General features: G+C 37.9%; 1 protein-coding gene and 1 non-coding gene across 2 annotated transcripts; one reads left to right on the top strand and one right to left on the bottom strand.

Moving 5' to 3' along the window:
- Positions 1-1,251: 1,251 nt before the first annotated feature.
- LOC110789555 (mediator of RNA polymerase II transcription subunit 12) lies at positions 1,252-18,646 on the top strand. The gene is made up of 13 exons (XM_021994254.2): positions 1,252-1,460; positions 1,752-2,001; positions 3,275-3,334; positions 3,643-3,748; positions 4,044-4,112; positions 4,230-4,283; positions 4,404-4,511; positions 7,173-7,322; positions 9,663-10,010; positions 10,110-12,448; positions 13,186-15,786; positions 16,763-17,093; positions 17,570-18,646. The coding sequence occupies exons 2-13, from the start codon at positions 1,868-1,870 to the stop codon at positions 18,017-18,019; spliced, it is 6,750 nt and encodes a 2,249-aa protein (XP_021849946.1). The 5' UTR covers positions 1,252-1,460; positions 1,752-1,867; the 3' UTR covers positions 18,020-18,646.
- A 3,896-nt stretch (positions 18,647-22,542) lies between these two features.
- Positions 22,543-22,626, bottom strand: TRNAL-CAA (transfer RNA leucine (anticodon CAA)). Its single transcript has one exon. It is a non-coding gene; the product is annotated as a tRNA-Leu (tRNA).

Below are 22,626 nucleotides of genomic sequence, written 5' to 3'. Positions count from 1 at the left end.
CTTGGCTACGAGTGAGGAGACACTTAGAATAACCACCTAGTCAAGAGACAATTTCGATTTCATTTGGAGTTTATTATTTGTCTTATGGGGATTTGTTGTAATATTTTATTGGCCACCTTTTAGATCACTTAGTTAATTTTGACTTTAATGGTTTTAAATTATTTTGTTGCTTTGCATTTTTTTTCCTTGGAGAATAAATGTAGCAGTGACACTTCCAAGGTTTGGACGATGTTTTCATGAAATAAAAACAAGGTTTTTGATTATATAAAAGATCCAAATTTTGGGGGTGTTACAATGGATGGCATGAAATGCAAAAGATAATCACAAAACTCCAATAACATACTGAATTAATTCAAACCCAAAACCCTATAAATTAAAGAAGGGTGAAATTTACCTCAATAGATGGAAAAAATCGGGGAGGAAGTGATTATATTTGTACTCGAGAAGTTGATTAACCAAAAGAACCGATTACTCGAAAGTAATCGTAGATCCGAAAAGACCAAAATTTGGCTAAATCTGCAATATAAGATTCATAAACAACAACAAAATTACCAAATTATAATGTTGAGAGGCGATTTAGAAGGAAGATAGAAACAGAAAGAGAGAGAAATAGAGAGAGAAAACCTAATTAGTCAAACTCCAGTGATCTGCAATTCGAGAGAGGAGAGGGATGAAGCGGCGATGAATAAGCGAGAATGACATAAAATATCCAGAACTTGAGATGGGTAAACTTTACCCAATCCCATTTGCATGTAAAGATGACTGTGGGCCGGGCCGGCCCGAAGCTCGACTCGATCCGACACGAATAAAGCAAATAAGTACTCCGTAGAACTTAACAAGCATGTCTTTTGTTGTCCTGCTTTGATTAGGTAAAAATTTCAAAGCAAAAACACTATACTCCAATTTGATTATTCCCTTCAAATAATTCTTATCGTAAAGTAATTGCATTGATTAGTACTCTTCTTAATCTACTCGTATCTAACTTTCGACTGTTGTTCCTACTCCGTATTATATTCCATCTTAGATTGTAGAGCTGTAAAAACTAATATTCGAGGGTAGGACTTGTTTTTTTTTTTTTTTTGTGAGTGGTAAATAATATATATATATATATATATTTTTTTTTTTTTTTTGTGAGTGGTAGATTTTTTATTTATTTTTAACTGGAAGTCTTTGGATTAGTAACTCACAAAGACTTTCCTCACTTTCTATCTCCTTCCAAATAATAATATATAATTAAATTTTCTCTTTCCCCTTTTTTTTTTCTCTCTCTTTTTTTTCCTCTCTCCTCAAACTCCAAATCTGGCAAATCGCGCAGTCGCATCTCCTCTGCATCTCCTTCGTCGTCGTCCTCCTCCTCTTAAAACCCTAACAACAAAAGCAGCATCTTGTAGTAGTAGTTATATCTCTACTCGGCGGTGCCTCTGCCAACCACCTTCCCTTCTCTGCTGCTGCTATTCTGGGTAATTATCTACAGCTATTGTATCGATTTCTGTTGATTTTATTTGTATTCTAATTGATTCGAAGGTGTAATTTTCTGAATTGTTAAATATATCCTGTTGGGATTTTTGTTAAATTTGTTTTTATATGATTCTCACAAAATTGATTAGGGATAACTGATTCGATTTCATGAGATGATGGGTTTCAAATTGCTGAGTAAATTCAGTTGGGTTTGTTTTTATGTTGTTTTATGTCTAATTAGTCTATATCCACTTCATAATTCTACTTCAAATTCGTATTATCCTTTCTGATAGGATTCGATTTTTCCGACCATCACCGTTCGTCGAATATAGTGATTGCCCTGGCTCAGGAACGGGCCTGTGCCCCTCATGCCCCGGCTCAGGGACGGGCCTGCTGATAGTTTGGAGAAATGCAAAGGTATCATGCTGCTAGCTGCACCAGTGCTGTTAATAACAACAATTCTCTTGGGGGCATTTCCAATAGAGATGCTAATGCCCGAAGTGATTCGTCTTCTTTGTCTGCCAACTTCTCCTTAAATTCGAGGTATATTGTTTATTTTTCTTTTCTTTTATTGTGATGGAATGCGTGTTGAATCACTTGTTGCTCTATAGTGAAACATATTTGTGATTTTTTAATATTTTTTTGATGCAAGTCAAACCTTTTGGCATGGCTTCCATTTAACAATCACCGAACTTAAATTCTCAAAACTGTTTGGTTACGTACCTGTTAGCAGTATTGATTGAGCTTGAAACTAATTTTTAAGAAGGATTAGTTTTTGTATATTGAAGATTGTATTTTGGAAGATTCTTCTTAATAGTTGTATTCATATTGTCATGACATTACTTCCACTCATATATATATATATGTATATATTTTTGAGTTTAGTTCAAGTTGTTTGATTTTGAGATCTGGAAAGGAATATGTATGTAGTGTAATATCTTTCAAGACCTGGAGATTGGAGGTGCTTTAATCATGCTTTATCGAGAAGGATTCAATTAGTTAGCAGAAGTGTTCTTTGGTGATGGTGACAAGAAATTATGATGCTATCTTAGATTTAGCAACCAATGTTTTTTTCACATATGACCAATTTGGTAGGCGGTAATAGAAACGAACTTTATTGTCATTTTGCATGGAAAAATATCATGGATTTTAATGATTTAGGTAATTATGATTTAATAAAGAAGAGTACAGTTCTAAATAAGTTCAATATTATCTTATACTATAATCCACCACAACTCGCAGAATAGTTTGTGTGTAAGAGGTGTTTGTGCTGAATTACTTCTGGCACATTGATTCAGCTGTTTAGTGCTATCTGCGTCCAGAGTATGTCACATCCTTGTATTATGGAACATTAATTATGAGTCTGTAGGGTTTGAAAGTGCCTTTCTGATTGATTTCATTATACTGGTTGGTTCCTACTATCTCGTTATGATGGTCCCTGCCCCCCTTTATCAGTCGTCTTCTTGATGTCTAGTGTGGGTAGTGTCTCATCTCTCCCATTAGTTATTATGTCAAGTTACTGCTATTCTTTGGGGCATTTAGGCATTTGGATACTTTCTTTTTTCTTTCCATGTTATTCGGAGATTCATTTTACAATGTGTTTGGATTTGTCATGTGAAGATATTCCAACTTTGTTGAGAAGTCACAATTTTGAAGCTAATTTTTTCAAATTGGCGTATGTTTTCAGAGTATAAGAAATCTGAATTTTTGTTGTTGTTGTTTCGTCTGCTAGTTTTGAACTTCAGATTTTGAAGTTCAGATTTTCATTTTTGTAATCCTATATAGTCTTTATTTTGTTTTCCTTTAATTGTTACAGGCGGGCTTCATCCCTTGCTCCTTATAGGTTGAAATGTGAGAAGGAACCACTCAATTCACGGTAATTTTCCCAACTGTTTTAAATCATAATTCTTGGCGTAAACTAGGAATTATTTGATTTTGCTTGTAATTTTTTGTTGTCCATATCTGTCTGGGGTTTATGTAGTTGTAGTCTCATTGATACATGGTGGGATCTCAGTATTTTTGAAAGAATGATTCAAATAATGGAATTTTGAAAATGTATACTTCTCTGTTCTTTATTACTTTTACCATTGGAGTTTCACACTTACCTATGCACAACTTTGATCATTAATGTATTTTAGTAAATATAAAAATATTGATATTGGATTCCTCTTGGTTATTGTTTAGCCTTGGTCCACCTGACTTTCATCCACAAACTGTGAGCTGTCCGGAGGAGACTCTCACCAAAGAGTATGTGCAATCTGGATACAGAGAAACAGTTGAGGGACTTGAGGTAAAGCACACCTTCTTTTCACCTTTTTTTTCTTACCTGTCGGTCCTCTCGCTTGTTTCTCTTACCCCTTGAGTTATTCTTGTATTTGCTGAAGGCAAATATAGTTCATTTGCAGTTTCATGTTTACAAATATATAGAATGGACCAAATTCTTAATTGCTTATAAAAAAAAGTAAACAAATTTCATTTCTTTTGTGGATCCTACTGGTGGGATAATTGCCAGGGAGATACGAGTCTTGGTTTCTCTTTGTTTAGTGATCAATGTCACATCATATATTTTCTTCTTCCTGTTTCAGGAAGCTAAAGAAATATCAGTTACCCAAGTGAATACTTTTACGAAGCCTGTTGTTCTCAAATGCAAAGAGGTGAGTACTTTTATGAAGAATTGGGGGAGGGGATTGTTCTTGCAAATTTAATATGTTTTGTTAATCTGCTATCGTGGTGCCGATGGTGGTTGTACTTACTTTTATAAAACCTTGCAGGCAATTAGGAAACGTCTTAGGGCTATCAATGAGTCTCGTGCTCAAAAGCGCAAGGTATTTAAATATTCTTAACTATGCCTTCATGGTGGCTTCTTGCTTTTTGATGATCCCAGTTTTCTTTACCTTTTTTTGCATGTAAATGCAACTAATGTGTTGTGATTCTGTAAACTACAGGCTGGTCAAGTTTATGGGGAGCCACTATCTGGTTCCCTGTTGAGTAAACCTGGTCTTTTCCCGGAGCAGAAGTCCTGTGGTGAAGAGTTCAAGAAGAGATGGATTGAGGTTTGTTTATGATCTGATCGCTTCTATTTTAGACTGTTAGTGTAAACTTATCATAATTTTTTTGTCTTTTTAGGTTAGGGTTTTTGTTAGTAGAGGGCTACATGTGCTGCTGTCTTAATTTCAAAGTTTCTGCCTGTTATGTGGCGTCTACCATTGGATGTTGAAATCATACCGTATACCCTGTTCGGCTCATATCAGTGTATCAGTTTTGGGGTTGGTACAAAATCTGTGGGTTTGGAAGGATAGACACCAAGAAACCAATATCACAAATTAGTTCGTTGGTTTAGATAAAGCTCAATCTTCCTGTTCCCTTCATTAGTTTGCTCTCTGTTCGTCCTACCTCGCCTACGTACTTCATTTTTTTCGACATTTTTTCCTCTTTTCTTTTGGAGGTCCTGGAATGCGCTCAACGTACGTTTGGTTGTAGAGAAATCACAGGGAGGGGACTTGTCACTTGTACTCTTCTTTGATACCCCCTCTTTTCTCTGCCTCCTATCGTCCACCAATTTGCCCTGAAGACCAAATTCATTTATGCAATGGACCCTCTTTCACCCCCGCTCTTGTATAACCACCAGAACACCACTTAAACCTCCGATACACTAATACTCCATTTATCTTGACATACTTCGGATTTTCCAAGGAATAAGGATACTTAGGTAGTCAGGTGTGATCCAAAGAAAGCATTCAAAGGCCTTTTGTCTCCATGTCTGATTCATCTAATGAGTCTGAAAGTTTTAAGAGTTTGAGTTGCTTTATTGAAATCCATAGCCCTCTCGTTTGGCTTAGCAAAATTTTGACATTTGATGGTCAATTTCTTTCTACCAGAATCCTACATCAGGAAGTTGAATGACCAAAAATGACCATTATGCTCTAGGGTAAAAGAAATTGAAGTGGATAAGGCATTTAACATTGTCTGTCTTTGTATAATGTTGCAGTGGTGGTGCTTTATGTGAGAGTGGTGACTGACTGGTAATTTAATGCCAATGGTTGAGGTTTGTAGTGGTGTGAAGATTTTGTCGGGACAATTGTGTGAGGGGTGATGATACACGGTGAGTGTGTTGGAGGCTAAGTCATTGAATTGAAAAAAAGCTGATTTTTTTGTTTAATTCGATGGAAGATTGTTTTACCCTTTGGAAGAGTGTGGGTACCCCTGTTTTGGGGGTTTGAATGTTCGTTCTCACAGGCACCAACTTGTAGTATTACTTTATACAAACATTAAGTATGTGTTTGGATTAACCAAACCGTTTGCTCATGCCTATAACACGTGAACCAATTTGAGGAAGTGTAGGCCTTAATTACAATTTCAAAGATGAGAAAATGTGGCCTTGATGGGAAACCTAATCGGTGAGTGTACAGTTTAGGTGTACAGTGCGTCTGTTTAGATCATTGGTGGAACGGGATAAAACTGAAAGGGAACAGGCATATTGTTGAAGTGAGTACTTTTGTTGCTTTCAGTGTTCATTTCCATGCCTGACTTTTATTTGTGTACAGCTACAGGTATTTATGTAAGATTTATCACCCTGTAGGGTCGCACATAAATCCAAAATATCATGTTAGGAACATTGTTGTATCATACTTCCTCCGTTTTACTTTAACTGTTACATTTCCCTTGTTTAGAAGCTTCATATTAAATTCTACATGCCTATAAATGGTAACTTTTTTCAAAGAAAAAGATAAACATGGCCAAACCTTTTTCAATTCTGACTAGCCCCCCCCCCCCCCCCCCCCACACACACACACACATTCTCTTCAATCCTTTTCCCCATATTACCCCCTTGCGCATGGTCTCCCCTTCACATTTTACCCTTTCCTTAATTTGTGTGCCTCCCCTACATGTAGCAAATAATATAGAACAGAAGAGTAGATTTGTTGATGGTGAGGACATGTATGTCTTTTAATAAAGAATGTGTCCTTGAATGTTTGATGCTCTCCACTTATCATCTAGTAAGTTGCTAATCTACTTCTTTCTTGAAGAAAAAGATAAATGTTTGAGAGCGCTATTATTCTGTAATATGTCACAAGACCCTCCTCTTGTTTTGTTATGTGTATTAGAATATCTTGATTTGGTTGTATAATCTATACTGAAGTAGCTTTTGATAAGGTGTATAACCCTTCTAACAATTTTGTATGAAACCGCAAAAAGTGTTGCCTTTTTTGGGTAGCGTATATGTATTTCCATTATTTTTTTGGCTGGGGCAGGTGGGAGCAAGTATATACATAGTCTGTAGGAATAACTGCTGGATACATAATGTTCTTGAGAAGGGTAACTTATTAATGATGTATGTTCTCTTTTGTTGCCCAAAAGGCTGAACCTTGTTCTTAAAGATAATTCATTTTTACCTCTTCGTCTTTTCACGTTTCAATTATTGTCTTTGCTGCTGCAAAAATGTGGCAGTGATGAGAGACTATTCTCATGCGTTGGAAAAGCTTAAATTGCTTAGTTTCAAATTCCTGCATCTGTTGTTCCATATGTGTTATTTCTAGAGTATAGCTGTACTGCTGCATAGGGTAAGTTTAGTTAGTCAGCCTGAAGGTTTCACAAAAATTAGTTTGCTTTCTAGGAAGATGTGCTTGGTTTCTGTTAATTTTGTTGCGTACTAATTTGCTAACGATATCTGCTGTATATGTGCTCTAATTATATTTTCTGGCTTCCTTTTTCAGGGCTTATCACAATATCACAAAAGCCTTCGATCTTTAGCTGATCACGTTCCCCATGGCTATAGGAAAAAATCTTTATTTGATGTTCTTATAAAAAACAATGTCCCCTTGCTGAGAGCAACATGGTTTATCAAAGTCACCTATCTTAATCAGGTAGGGTGTTTTTGAGCTTATCAACTGGTTTATCAAAATTGCCTATCTATGTTGTTGACTTAACTTATTTTTTATGTGGTTTTGCACCAGTTCGTAGAATTTACGTTGTTTGCTCCTACATCTGTTGAAAGATATATTATGTTTATTATAATGTGCTCTGCCCTTTTTGCAAATTGAATTAAATTACTGAAAAGTTCGTTAAACCTGTTAAATAAATGGCTGCGATATTGTTTAGGGGCTGCTTTGTTCGACTAGAAGGTAAGTAAAGGAATCATTAATGGTGGAGTGGTGGTTCGAGGACAAAATTAGTTGTGGTTTTGAATCAGTTCTCTCCCGTATGTGCTTGTGAATGATGTTTAGAGTTATCAGAATCTATAGGCTTTGCTGGGAGTTTGGTATGAGATGGGGATAGGGATAAAGGTAGGGATAGAGAATTTACCTTTGGGGAATTGGTTAATTTTATTCATATCCCTTATTTGGTATTAGAGGATAAAGGATAGGGTCATGGGATGAATAGCTAATTTATTAGAACACCCACAGTAACTCTCGCACTATCTCCTCCTCCCTTCCTTTTCATTAAGGGTATACTTATCTTTTCATCCTTCTTTCTTATACCCCCCATCTCACACCTACCGATGTATAGGAACAGAGGGTTAGAGGGGGGTTTTATACTCATCCTTATCTCTCATTTTATCCCTATCCTTACATAACCATCATGGGAAAATGGCGAGTTAGGAATTTGGGATAGTATATCGATATCCCTACCCCTTGTTTCTTCTAGCAATCAATCCGATGGAGTTCTAAATCTACTCTCTCTCTCCTATGTCTATTCTGGCTGGAATAAAGGTGAGTTATAGCTTTATGTTATGGATGAGGTGGTTTTAGTTTTGGGTATGGGTGTGGAAAATTGGGGCTTTGCTGGGAGGCAACCTTTGCAATGCTGGTGTTTGGAAGTGGTCATGTTGGGAGGTGGTGGATGTGCTAGGGTTCAGTGATGGTGCAGTTAGGTGATGGTGGTACTGGATTGTGGCAGGGATGTGGTGCCTCTTCGTGTGTATGGGTTGGAAGGATGTAACATTGCAGAAGGCGATGATTTGAGGGAATTAAAATGCCATGGGACTGATGGGAGTGGGAAAGGGGGAGTCAGGTTAGAGGGCTCTTGAGAGATACCAAAACAGAAAAGCCAAAGAGGGGGAAAGGGATTTGAAAAATAACCGAAGTGAAAGCCCCTTAGTGCATTTTTTTTGCGATTCTTGACAAGAAGCGGATATTTTGTTTCAGCTTGCTGTATATTCCTATTCTCCCATTGTTGTGCCTCTTCGTCTGTATGGGTTGGAAGGATGTAACATTGCAGAGGGAGATGATTTGAGGGAATTAAAATGCCATGGGACTGATGGGAGAGGGGAAGGGGGAATCAGGTTAGAGGGCTCTTGAGAGATACCAAAACAGAAAAGCCAAAGAGGGGGAAAGGGATTTGAAAAATAACCGAAGTGAAATCCCCTTAATGCATTTTTTTTGCGATTTTTGACAAGAAGAGAAGGTTTCGTTTCAGCTTGCTGTATATTCCCATTCTCTCATTTTTCCATATAAGGTGATATAGCTGACTTGGCTGTACGGAAATCAGGAATCCTCATTCCTACTACCTCCGTTCCTAAAAGTTCTTTACGCCTTGAATATGTGTCCAAAGTATGAAAACTTCTCATTATTATATACATCAAAATGTGATTAGGTAAGATCTTGTTTTTTTTTTTGAAAGGAGGTAAGATCTTGTTAGATTGGTCTTGGTATGTATTTTCAGAATATCAACTTTATATAATTTTTTCACATACGGAATTGGATATATTAGTGGTTAAATAATGCATTAGAGTCTGTGCAAGTAGTCAGTGTAAAGAATTTTAAGGAACGGAGGTAGTATATTCCAGTGCCTTAAAAATGTATTTTCTTAAACTTTCTGATTCACTGAATCTGAAGCTTTGTTCCTCTGTTAGATAAAATGTGACCTATGACTGGGTTATGGTGACACCGTGACAGTGTCTTTCTTTATCATGCATGTAGCTGGCCAGCTGCTAACTTATGATTTAGAAGATCGGAGTATATTTTTTGGAGATGATTGAGGTCACGCAGGTCCTTTCTCTATGTTTTGGTATCGTGACATGCTTGTTGGTCAGAATCTTTGCCATCAGTTGCTGGAATTTTTGTTATTTTCTGATCATCTTATACTGTTGGGCTAACTTTCGTTTACACATTGTTTGTGGAATGTGTATCATTGCTATTTCCAGAGGATTACGTTATAAATTCCTCGAGATTTTAATGTGTTATCTGACATTTGAAAATTTGCAGATCAGGCCTGGATCTTCCAGTGTTTCCTCCGGGTCTCCGGATCGAATTCAGTTATCGCGTACAGAGATTTGGACAAAGGATGTCACTGATTTCTTGCAGTGTCTTCTGGATGAGCTTTTCTCAAGAAATAATTCTCATTCCATTCCTCAAAATAGGGAGCGAACACAACATATGCTATATAGTGGGTCAGTGCAACAAAAAAGTGATCCAGCATCGCTGGCCCTGGATTCTGAGGAGCCATCTTTGCATTTTAAGTGGTGGTATGGGGTGCGCATTCTTCATTGGCATCATGCAGAGGGACTTATTCTTTCTTCTCAAGTTATTGACTGGGTATTCCTGCAGTTTCAGGTGCTGATTTTTTTTAAAAAACAATGATTCCCGACATATCCGCCTTATAATTTAATGAGATATTTTTAATTATAAACCATCGTCTTGTTTTCACCGTAGGATAAAGATTTACTCAAGGTCATGCAGTTCCTTCTTCCAATCATATATGGATTACTGGAAACCATTACCTCGTGTCAAACATATGTCCGCAAACTGGTGGACGTCACTCTGCGCTTTCTCAAGGAGCCTTCCGTGGGCGGTTCTGATATAGCTGATAATTCTCGGAGAGCATATACTTGTTCTGCTCTTGCTGAGATGCTTCAGTATCTGATACTGTCTGTACCGGATACTTTTGTTGGTCTGGATTGTTTTCCATTGCCTCAGTGTCTGATGACGTTTACGGAAAATGATGGGTCCCTTCATTCTCAGTTACCTGTATATTGTGAACAACTGAAGAAAGATTCTGAAGGAGTTTCTCAAGTTACAAGTAACAAAAATCTTGACATCAAATATCCGTCGTCATGGTTTAGGCGCGTTGTTTCATCAATTCAGAAACGAGCAACTTGTCTAACAAAGGCTGCTAGCCCTGGCTATTCTGGACAGAATGTTGCTAAAGCTGTCCAAGCCTTGGATAAAGCTCTTCTGCAAGGTGATGTCCAAGAGGCATACACATTCCTTTTTGAAGGGCTTTCTGATTCCTCTGTTCATGAAGGTTGGATTGCAGAAGTAAGCCCGTGCTTACGATCATCATTGAAATGGATACGATCTGTCGGCCCTCCATTAATTTATTCTGTGTTTCTTCTTTGCGAATGGTGTACCTGTGATTTCAGGGATATTAGAACTTCGCTCTTACATGATGTAAAATTCACTGGGAGAAAAGATTTTTCTCAACTCTATGTTGCTGCTAGGCTTATGAAGCAGAAGGTGAGGAAGATTCAAAGATCAGAGAAGGAAAAGACAGGGTATGACAATCAAATTAGTTGGAAAAAAGTAGAAAAGGGCTGCATAGAAATGTCAGATTTTTTTGAAAGCCCAAGTCCCTTACATGATATCATAGTCTGTTGGATGGATCAACATGAAGCTCAGAAAGGTGAGGGATCTAAACGTGTACAGTTACTCCTCACTGAGCTCACACGTTGTGGAATTTTTTCTCCTTTGGCATATGCAAGGCAGCTTTTGGTGAGCGGGATAATGGACAAAGATGGTCCCGTTGTAAATCCGGACAGACGGAAGAGACATTATCGGATCTTGAAACAACTTTCTGTCTCCTGTATGCATGATGTTTTTGATGAAGCACAGAGTGCTGACAGATCATTCCTTGTGGAAGCAATTCACATATACGCTAATGAAAGGCGCCTTCTTCTTCGTGGATTACTTGGTGATGAACACAAACAAATTAGAAGTAGTAATAATGCATCCAAGAAGCAGAAAAACCTTCCAGTCTCTCAAAGGGATCATTCCTTGCCTCCTTCCGTTTACCAACTGAAAATGATACAGTCTTTGTCCTATGTGTCTCATAGTAAAAGCAAGAAGAATGGTCCTGACCTTGAGAAGCTGAAACTCTCTATTCTGGAACTGTTGCTCCTGCCGAAGTGTGTTGCTGATGCTGGTGTTGATGATTCTCAAGTGAACTTGAAAAGGCCTGTTGGACTCATTTCCAGCAAGCTGGATATTGCTGAAGGAACACCTGGCTGTGAAGAATGTCGAAGGGCAAAGAGACAAAAATTGGGTGAGGAAAAATTTCCATACCTTCAAGGTCCATTGTCGTCAAACCCATTGGACGATGATGATAATTGGTGGGTGAGAAAGGAGCCAAAGTCCCTGGATTCCCTTAAAGTAGAACAACCAATTAAGCCGAGCAAGCAGGGATCAAGAGGTAGACAGAAGTCTGTGCGTAAAACACAAAGCCTTGCTCAATTAGCTGCATCAAGAATTGAGGGAAGTCAAGGAGCTTCCACTAGCCATGTATGTGATAATAAGGTAGGATGTCCTCACCACCGGCCAGTTCCAGAAGGAGATGCTCCAAAATCTGCTGATGGGAACAGAGTAACCAATGCCACAGATATTGTTTCGATTGGGAAGATGTTAAAGCGACTGAAGTTTGCTGAGAAGAGGAGCATTTCTGCTTGGCTAGTTAGTTCTGTTAAGCAGGTTATCGAAGAGACAGAAAGAATGTCTCCGAAGAGTGGCCAGCTTAATAGGACTATATCTTCTGTTGATGAAAAGAGCTCGGCAAGGTGGAAGCTTGGTGAGGATGAGCTGTCTATCATACTATATTTGATGGACATGTGTACAGAAGTACCCATGGCAATCAGATTTCTCATTTGGCTGTTGCCTAAGGCTCTTGGTAATCTGAATACCCCTATACATGGTGGAAGAAATATGATGATGCAGCCTAGAAATGTGGAAAGCCATGCATGTGAAGTGAAAGAGCCATTTCTCCTATCAGCTATTCGGAGGTTTGTTAAAATATACTTCGTATTGGTTACTGTTTTTGTAGATGTTTTGTGCTAGAAACTTGTGCTTGTTTTAAATGGACAAAGCAAAAAATACTCTCATCGCCCTTATATCATGACTGATTTCTTCTATTGTTTTGCGAAGGAGGCCTAGACTTTACTGTGGAGGTAGCCTAATTTCTGCATACTGAGGCCAGTTTTATTTTGTTTATTTTTATCTTTTAGTATGATGTCAAACAATCTCATCTTTATTTTCGTCCCATCAATAGCCTTCATGGATGTCAGAGTTCAATTTGCTATGTTCTTAGTAATTTCCTTCCCTTTCATAACAATATTATTAAGATTGATATGAGATTGTGTTCTGCATCAGGCCAATTACTTTCATATGCTTAAGTTTTCTATGCATTTACTGCACTAGTTTGAAGCTATTTGTTGCATAATTGACCGGAGTTTCGTATCATTCATGAGAATTGAACTGGCCGTTGCCTTTGTTTCGACATATACTTCGAGCCTACAAGATTTTATTGTGTTATCATAGAAATTGCTGTGAATTATTTCTTTTGGTTAGGAAATTCATATGTAGATATATTTAACGCTGGGTATTATTTTTCCACGTCTTTTTACCCAGAGGATGGGGGTTGGGGAGGAGGATTATGGTTTTCAAATGATAGAATTGATTTATCTTTTGTATTTTGTTCAATACTGAACAAGGTTTTGATATTTTATTTTGGGTTATTTAGGTATGAGAACATTATTGTTGCTGTGGATCTTTTACCTGAAATATTGTCGAGCACTATGCATCGTGCTGCAACAGTTTTAGCCTCGAATGGCAGGCTTTCAGGTTCACCGACATTTCTGTATGCTAGATATTTGCTGAAGAAATATGGTAATGTTAGCAGTGTGATAGAATGGGAGAAAATTTTTAAGACAACTTGTGATAAGAGACTCCTTTCTGAACTTGAATCTGTAAAATCACAAAATGGAGAATGTGGGTTTTCTTTTTCTGTTCCGTCTGGTGTTGAAGATCTTGATGATTTAATTCGCCAAAAAGTTAGTTGTAATCGTTTGTCTAGAACTGGTATGAACATGCGGGAAATCGTTCAGAGATATGTTGATGATGCAGTTCATCATCTTTTTGGCAAAGAGAGAAAACTTTTTGGCTCAGGTGCTCAGAAGAATGCTGGCATAGAGAAATGGGGTGATGGGTATCAAATTGCACAGCAAATTGTTGTAGGGCTAATGGACTGTATCAGGCAAACAGGGGGTGCTGCTCAAGAAGGGGATCCTTCTTTGGTGGCCTCTGCTGTTTCTGCAATTGTAGGCAACGTTGGGCCAGCTATAGCAAAAATGCCAGATTTCACTGCAGTCCCTTGCCATTTGAACTCTCCCTCCCCAACTGGGTCTCTGAGTTTTGCTCGCCGAGTTCTTCGGATACATATAAATTGCCTGTGCCTACTGAAGGAAGCACTTGGCGAGAGGCATAGTCGTGCATTTGAGATAGCTCTTGCTACGGAAGCTTCTTCTGCTCTTGCTGTAGTCCTATTACCAGGCAAGGGTGCTCGTGGACAGTTTCAGTTGTCTCCTGATGCTCATGAGTCTAGTATGAATATGTCAAATGATGTACCAAATAATCCCTCAAAAATTGCTGTTGGAAGGGCAACAAAGATTGCTGCAGCTGTCTCAGCCCTTATCATTGGGGCAATTATTCATGGGGTCTCTAGCCTGGAGAGAATGGTAACAGTCTTCAGGCTTAGGGAAGGTTTGGATTTGATACAGTTTGTTAGGAATTCTCGTTCCCATTCAAATGGGAATGCTAGATCAGCTGGGGCCCTCAAGATAGAAAATGCTCTTGAAGTATATATTCACTGGTTTAGGCTACTTATTGGAAATTGTAGAACAGTTTCTGACGGTGTAATTGTGGAGCTTCTTGGTGAAGCTTCTGTGATGGCTCTTTCAAGGATGCAGCGCACACTTCCTCTTAACCTTGTGTTGCCTCCAGCTTATGCATTGTTTGCGTTCATGATCTGGAAGCCATTTATCTTCAGTATCACCCCAGGAAGTCGTGAAGAGATCCCTCAGTTGCTACAATCTTTGACCTTGGCTATAGGCGATGCAATAAAACATGCGCCATTTCGGGATATTTGTCTGAGAAATACTAATGGATTCTTTAATATTGTGACTTCTGATTCTACAGATGCTGAGTTTGCATCCATTTTAGAGTTGAACGGCTCAGATAGACATTTAAAAGCCAAGGCTTTTATCCCTCTGCGTGCTAGGCTTTTTCTGAATGCATTAGTTGACTGTAAATTACCACATTCTTTGCAGGATGACAGTAGTCGATTATCTGGAACTAATGATCCAAAGGTCCAATATGGAGAAAGTGAAACAAAAATTTCAGATAGGCTTGTTAGTGCTTTGGATACCTTGCAACCTGCTAAGTTTCATTGGCAGTGGGTTGAGCTTAGACTTTTCCTTAGTGAGCTAACCCTTATTGGTAAATTTGATTCCAGTGATACACAGTCAGTAGCTGAGGCTATCCGCTCTCTCACTCCTAATTCTGACAAGGGCGGTTCTTTGGAGAATGAGAACAACTTCATTCCAATTGTCCTTACAAGATTATTAGTGAGGCCAGATGCTGCTCCTCTTCTATCCGAAGTAGTACACCTTTTTGGAAGGTCACTGGAGGATTCGATGTTGTTGCATGTTAAATGGTTTCTAGAAGGGCATGATGTTCTTTTTGGAAGGAAATCTATAAGGCAACGGCTTGTGAACTTTGCAGATAGTAAAGGCTTTTCTACCAAGGTCCAGTTCTGGAAGCCCTGGGGCTGGTGTAATTCCAGTTCTGATTCTATCGGAAACAGGGGAGACAAAAGGAGACTTGAAACTCCGTCTGTTGAAGAAGGTGAGGTGGTTGAAGAGGACTACAAAAGACTTGCCAGAGGTGTCTCAAAGCTGTCGGATCGTGAAGACCCCAACCAACAGTTTGTGACAGAGAGAGCTCTTATTGAGTTGGTTCTTCCTTGCATTGATCGAAGTTCTGATGATTCTCGCAGTAGGTTTGCTAGTGAACTGATTAAGCAGATGAATAATATTGAGCAACAAGTAAGTGGGGTTGCTTCTGGGACCAGTAAACAGACAGGGTCATCTCTTTCTGGTTCTGAAGGATTTACAAATAAAGCTAGTACTAGAAAGAGCTTGAAAGGAAGTAGCCCTGGATTATCCCGACGAGCAGCAGCAGTAGCAATTGATTCGACCCCATCTTCACCTGCAGCTCTGCGAGCATCAGTGTCATTGCGCTTGCAGCTCCTTGTGAGACTGCTTCCTACTATCTGTACGGATGGGTAAATGTGCTTGTTCCTTTTCCCGCTCTTTAGTTTGTACTTTTATGTGCGTACTTTACATCTTGGAATCCTTCGACTTATCTCTGTATTGTCTGTGGAGTCTTGAATATCGTTAGGATTGCTGCAGATTGCAGAACATTAGATTCCTACGAACATAATAAAATCCAGCTGCAGGAATTATTGAGAAATACTGTCGGTAGAAGGTTGCATAAGCCTTGCATGCCTGTGTTATCATATTGCTTTTCCAATATGTTTTTTTGTTGAGTGGGATGGCTTTCTGGTGATTTGAAGTTAGTTACAACTTTACAGGCCAATAGCTAGACTACGGAGTAATTGACTGCCCTTAGAGTGCACTTGTTTTTAACATTTTGGACTGTTTTATGATGTTAGTTGATGGACTGTTTTAATTAAAAAATATTACTTCCATTTTTTTTCATTGCACCATCTGAGATTTCACGCTTGCCAATGCACTATTTTTTAACCACTAATATCTCTCATTATACATTTGAAAAATTTATAAAAATTTGATAATTTGGAAGTATATTTCGAGACGAATCTAACAAGATCCCACATGGATATATTTTTCCTTGCATATAAATCACAAAAAATAACTATATACGAATATGAGAATAGTGCTAAAACCAAGATGGTGCAATTATTAAAAAATGGAGGAAGTATATAGTTGTGTAGCACACATGGCAAGTGAAATGAAAGGATTATTACTTTCTATCTCCTTTTTTCAGAGGAATAGGTGCTTTCATTTCTAGGGTAGAGTGGTAGACAGAGCTAGATCAATGTCACAGTGGTATACTGGTATCTATTGTTATTATTACTTATGGGATCCTTCATATGGATTTGAGTCGTGTGTGACATGAAGGAACTTCTTGAGTAAGATGTTACTGGGCCTGTTTTATTATAGGAATTGCACATCATTCTGTGTTGCTGTTTTCTCAACCAGTCATATTGGATTTTCCAGGGATTCGTCAGGTCGCAGTTCAAGATCCATGCTTGCATCCGTCACACTTCGACTTCTTGGAAGTAGGGTTGTCTATGAAGATATAGACCCGTCTCACAACCCTAGGCGAGGGTCGCCATTAAAGGAGTCAGAGTTGCAAATGGAAACTTGTGCTGATGTTTCTTTGGATTTATCGGGGAAGAACTTATTTGATTGGTTATTGCTGGTATTACATGCGTTGCTAAGCAATTCGCTATCTAGTTGGCTCAGATTAAAATCTTCCTCCAAGAATACAGTTTTGTCCACCAAAGACTTTGCTGGATTTGACCGTGAGATTTTAGAGAACTTACAGGTTCGGTTCTTGTATTGCCATGGTTTTGTTCTATTATAGTGTTTTATATGTATGGTTGTTTTGCCCTTTTTAATTGAGCTTTTTCTTTTTCATTTTCTCCCTTTCTTTTTTTCTTGATCAACTGTTATTCATGTTGGTTTCTTGAAACTTACCACTTGAAGGCACATGAACTGACTATTCTGTCCATGTAAAGAGCCAATTAATGTGCCACTACAATATGGTCAAGAGGTGTTTGAAGGTGGTAAATTAAAAGGAAACATTGAAGCATTTGTTTGATATTGATTTGTTAAGAAAATTAGTGCTTAGATGGTGGCTTTGATTGCTCAATGTTATATTTCTGATCTCCCCCCCCCCCCCCCCCCCCAACACACACACACACTCACTGAGGGGACAGAAAGACAAGTTTGCTAGTCCCATTTAATTAATGAGGCATTTTGTAACGAGTATGATTCAGTTTTTCTGTTTGCTGAATGCAGAGTGATTTGGACCGAATGCAGTTGCCAGATGCAATTCGATGGCGCATTCAGGCGGCCATGCCAATTCTTGTACCTAAACCACGAACCTTTATTTCTTGTCAACCACCGCCTCTTTCATCTGCTGTTCTTGCTTCACTTCAACCAAGTGTCCTTCCATCTAACCAAGCAGGCTCATTGCCAAAGAATCAAGTGTCATCTGTGCGCACATCTACGTCTGCTGCCATGCTGGGGAAATCGAAATCAGTGGCCTTGCAGCCCGATAACGAATTGGAAGTTGATCCATGGATGCTTTTAGAAGATGGGGCAGGTTCAGGCCCATCTTCAAGTAACACTGCAGTTATGGGTGGTGGTGATCATGCTATCCTTAAAGCATCCAGTTGGTTGAAAGGGGCTGTCAGAGTGAGACGGACTGATCTCACATACATTGGTCCTGTGGATGACGATAGCTGATCTATCTTATTTAACCGTGTAATTTATTTGGTCTCAGAATGATCAGACCTTTCAGAGAAGTAAATGTAAATCTATATGATTTATACGGGTGTGTTGAGAAGGTAATTGTCTTTCTTGTTGCTGCCCTCTGCCCTTTATTTCAGGGGTCAGATGGGGCTGAGGATTTAGGCAAGCTACTCTTCTAGATTCTATCGTGCCCAATATGGCTGCTCATGTGAAGTCTGCTTCATCAACTAACATATGTTCACCGCCGCCACGAGCACGGGTCGGAGGCTTGTATATAATTAGATATAATGACGACCTTGATCGCTTGAGCTCGGTAAAATATCTTCCCTGTAGTTTTTTTTTTTTTTTTTTAAAAAAATATCTTGTCCCATTTTTCTCCTCTGGTGTCCTGAGTATACGCTCGCCAGATATTCTGGCTGGTAGCTATTGATATTGTAAAATGTAGGTGGGGATAGGTATTTTGTTTAGACTTTGGAACTCAGCATTGAAGAAATGCCATTGTAGATTTGTAGATGATGAGCCTGAATATGGCTATTTGCCATTTGTCTAACTTGTTAGATATTGAAACAGTGGTAGCGCATTCACGAGTAACTAGAGAGACTACAGCCTCTCATTCAGTCATTGTTTTTGTACTGCTAATTCGTTTATTACATTTCGGACACACTTGGATTGGGTGTAATTCATTATGGGGTAATAAAAGTCAAACCACCATAATAAAAGGACAATGAAGGTGAATTGAGGTGGTTGTAACGAGGGTGGTGCGGTGGTATTGTGATGAGAAGTTGTGGTAGTGGTGGTGTTGTGAGGAGAAGGGAGGAAGGGGGGAAGTAGTTACCCCTCAAATGAGGGTGATAATCACCCTAGTGGGATGGTGGGTAACTATTCCCCCTATAATGAGGGTATTTGTTACCCTTTCCCTTTTATTTTCTTCTTGCCAACACTAGCTTGTTCCCTTTGACACCACTTCATCCCCTCATCATCACCTTCAATTACCTTAGTTTGACTTTTATTACCCCTTTAATACATTACCCTCAATCCAAGCATACCCTTCGTGTATAATGTGCAATACTTACTGCTCAAAGGGTTTATAGACGATTTTAGCATAGTTTTGGTGCATGTAATGTGCTATCTGTTCCGTGTAGAGTTACTGAATCATACATTCTATTACTCTGTTCAGGAACATGTATCGCAATTTGCAAAACAAGGAATTTGTTTATACGTTTATTAGTACAAAATGTATTACGTACAATAGAGTCGTTTTTGCTTGGTCGGGTACTTTAATTCCAGTACGGTTCAAGAATGCAGGACTTCACAATTCCTTCCTTGGAGTTAAACCCAACATTAATTTGTCAGCTTTAATAGAGAGTTGGGGTTCTCAATGTTCAATACCGCATGTTTGTTCTTCTTGTTGTTATATTGTTCATGATGGGGAGGAGGCTTATGCTTGATCTGGACATCATAGAAATGCGAAAGGTTTCTCATGCCAGAATTTCTCGAGCCCAAGACTTGGCAGTTCGTGCTTGCCGTTGAGAACTTTTCTCTTTTCAGTTTTGATTTTTAGTTTGTTGGTTTTTTTTTTTTTTTTTTTTTTTTTGTTGTCTTAGAAAAAAAAATTAGTTAATAACTTGTGGGATGATTTACGTAGAACAATAAGACTCCTTGCTTTAAAATTGGTAAACATTGCACTGCAGTTTTGTTGTTCTTGGTAATGTGGAGTTGTCTAGTGTTACCTTGTCAGACGGTCTATACTCTATAGTGTGGTTTAGGGATAATGTTTCTACATGGCTTTATCTATGTTGTGAATCGTGATGAACTGGGATCATTTGCTACTTCATCCTCCATATACCATTTGTTCGTTTTTAAGCTACTCGTGGTTCCCGTTTAATTGCATGTACTTAAAGCTTAATTGCCGTCAAAAAGAAGGTGAACTTAAACTGGCAAAATTTATGTGTTATGTAAGTATGATTGGTTAGAGCCTTAGAGAGTTAAAAGTGTGACAGGGGTTGGTTTTATGTATAATTAGCATCACGTATCAAATAATGGAAAACCGAACATCTATACGTAATATTTAAAAACCCAAACCTAGCCACATGTGTGACATGTGTCCACTTCTCCATCCTCTTAAACTTTTTTCCTTTTTTTTTCATTGCCACATGAATTAAATGTTATTCAATATTATTAATACTTATATTAAAATTGTGAAAACTTAAAAGACACCCTTGTATATTAAAAAAAGAAAAACTTAATTAAAAGACATTCATAATAAAAACATAGAAATAAATAATCACATATCAATAAATATTAATACTTATAAATTACGGATTTTTCATGAAATACCCTTGAGTTTTTGCGAAATTCACCAAATGCCCCTCGACTTTCAGAAATTCACCAAATGCCCTCCATGTTTTAACAAATACACTATATACCCTTAATGAGCATTTTCTGTCAACTCCGTTAGATTTCCGTCAACTTTACCCTTAATTAACTCTATTAATGCGTACTTATCTAATTATCCTAACTAAATTAAAAAATAGAAAATAAAATTAAAAACTTTATTTTCCTTTATTTTTCCCCTTGTGCTTTTCTCTCTTCATCTTTCTTTCTACCATGGCAGCCATGGTCATCCCCTTTCTCTCTCCTCCCCTTCACTACCCCTATCCCTCTCTCCTCTTATCTTTCTCTAACATTAGCTCGTTAAGTAAACATCTCATTTTTTGGCCCAAAGGTCTGGTGTCTTGAAACCACCGCCTTGCATAATCCATGACCACTTCCGACAAGGGCACCCGAACCGACTCTCTGTGCTTGTGTTGTCCATCATCGACCCGATTTGCGCCGAGTCCACTCGGGGTTGCGTAGCTGCTGACTGTACAACTGAGACAGAAGCTTTGTTGTTTGATGACGTGGGTTTGAATTTGTTTTGAGGGGTGATTCTTTCTGATGAGATGATTCGAGCAAAGTTCTTTACACTTGGTGTTGAAGGCAGTGATTTACCCATTTTGAGGAGAGAGAAAATGATAAATTAGGGGGCAGATTAATGGTGGGCTTAATTAATGTTTTTGTGGTTGAATTATTGAAGCCTTTGTCATCTGGTTTTCAAGTCAGAAAGATTGGAGCTCTATTAGTTGAAGCAGCCCAACTGCACTCCTCCTCTCCAATTGCAATTATGGTTGATTTAATTTCCATAACTTTGGTTCTTTCTCCGTATTATGAGGGTTTTATTTAATTTTGATTTTCGAATTGGTAATGGAGAGAGGAGAGGAAGCTAGGGAAATCTGAGAAGTAGCAGAGGCCGACACATACGAGGTAGGAGACGGCAGTAAGCATATGGATCGATGGTGTGGTAGAGATTAGGCATCCATGGAAGAAGGAGAAAGGGAAGATGAAAGGTGCGAGATAGGAGGAAGGTCAGTGGTGGGTTGGCAATTGATTTTTTTTTAAATAGTAATTTAGGTTAATTAGGAGTTAATTAGTTTAGTTAAAAAAAAGTTAACGGAAAAGTTAACAGAGCTAACGGAAAACCGTCATTAAGGGCATCTTGTGTATTAAGTTTATAAATAAGGGTATCTAGTGTATTTGTTAAAAAGCGGAGGGCATTTGGTGAATTTCTGAAAGTCGAGGGGCATTTGGTGAATTTTTCAAAAACTCAAGGGTATTTCATGAAAAATCCGTATAAATTAATAATCTTTTTAAATTCTTAACTTCAAAAATAGTAAGATTACAAGAAAACTAAGTATTTTTTCTAATAAACCATCAACTTCTCATCTCCCGTACCCCGCTTAAAAACAAATATGATTACCAATCATTTGTCGTTATATCATTCACACAATCAACTATATCAACATACATTTTCAAAGGTAATATGCTTTCATTTTATGTATTTTTACTTTTTCTATGACTACGCCTTAATTTTTTTTTCTTTTTCATTTATTTATATTAGTTTAATCAATATATAATCATTTCTCACTCTTTGCTATTTTAGAAGAAATTATATTATATATCACATTATCACGGTTTGTTGATTGTTACTCCTGAATTTTGTGTAGTTTGATTTTAAACCTTAAATTAAGTAGAAAGAGAGTACAGTGATAAACATAAAATATTTCTATTTATTTGTATCTTACATTGACCAAATATTTATGAATGTACCACAAAATATATTTTATGATACCTAAAAATTGTATCTCGAACGATATAAGATTTTCACACTTTATAAATAGGATGCTCTCGTGCATGCACGGGTCAAAATACTAGTTGTAATTAATACGGATTAAAAAACGAATGAAGTGCAACGTACTCCGTATTATTTATGTTGGATAGTCTTCAAAATTATTTTCATGAGTTGGTTGGTTATTTAAAAGCATCAGAAAATATGTAGTAACAAGTTAATATAACAAGTTAATATGAGAATTGAAGAAAAAAAAACAAAAAAAAGTTAATATGAGAATTGGGAAAAAGAAAGAAACAAAAAACAAGTTAATATGAGAATTGGAAAAAGAAGGGAAAAAAACTTAAAAATATGTCAGAAGTGGGATTTGAACCCACGCCCTCTTACGAAGACCAGAACTTGAGTCTGGCGCCTTAGACCACTCGGCCATCCTGAC

Source organism: Spinacia oleracea, chromosome 2 (assembly GCF_020520425.1).
Source record: "Spinacia oleracea cultivar Varoflay chromosome 2, BTI_SOV_V1, whole genome shotgun sequence".
In the NCBI taxonomy this organism is placed as follows: domain Eukaryota; kingdom Viridiplantae; phylum Streptophyta; class Magnoliopsida; order Caryophyllales; family Amaranthaceae; genus Spinacia; species Spinacia oleracea.
Note: the sequence above shows the minus strand (reverse complement) of the source record. Positions and strands in the feature narration are given on the sequence as shown.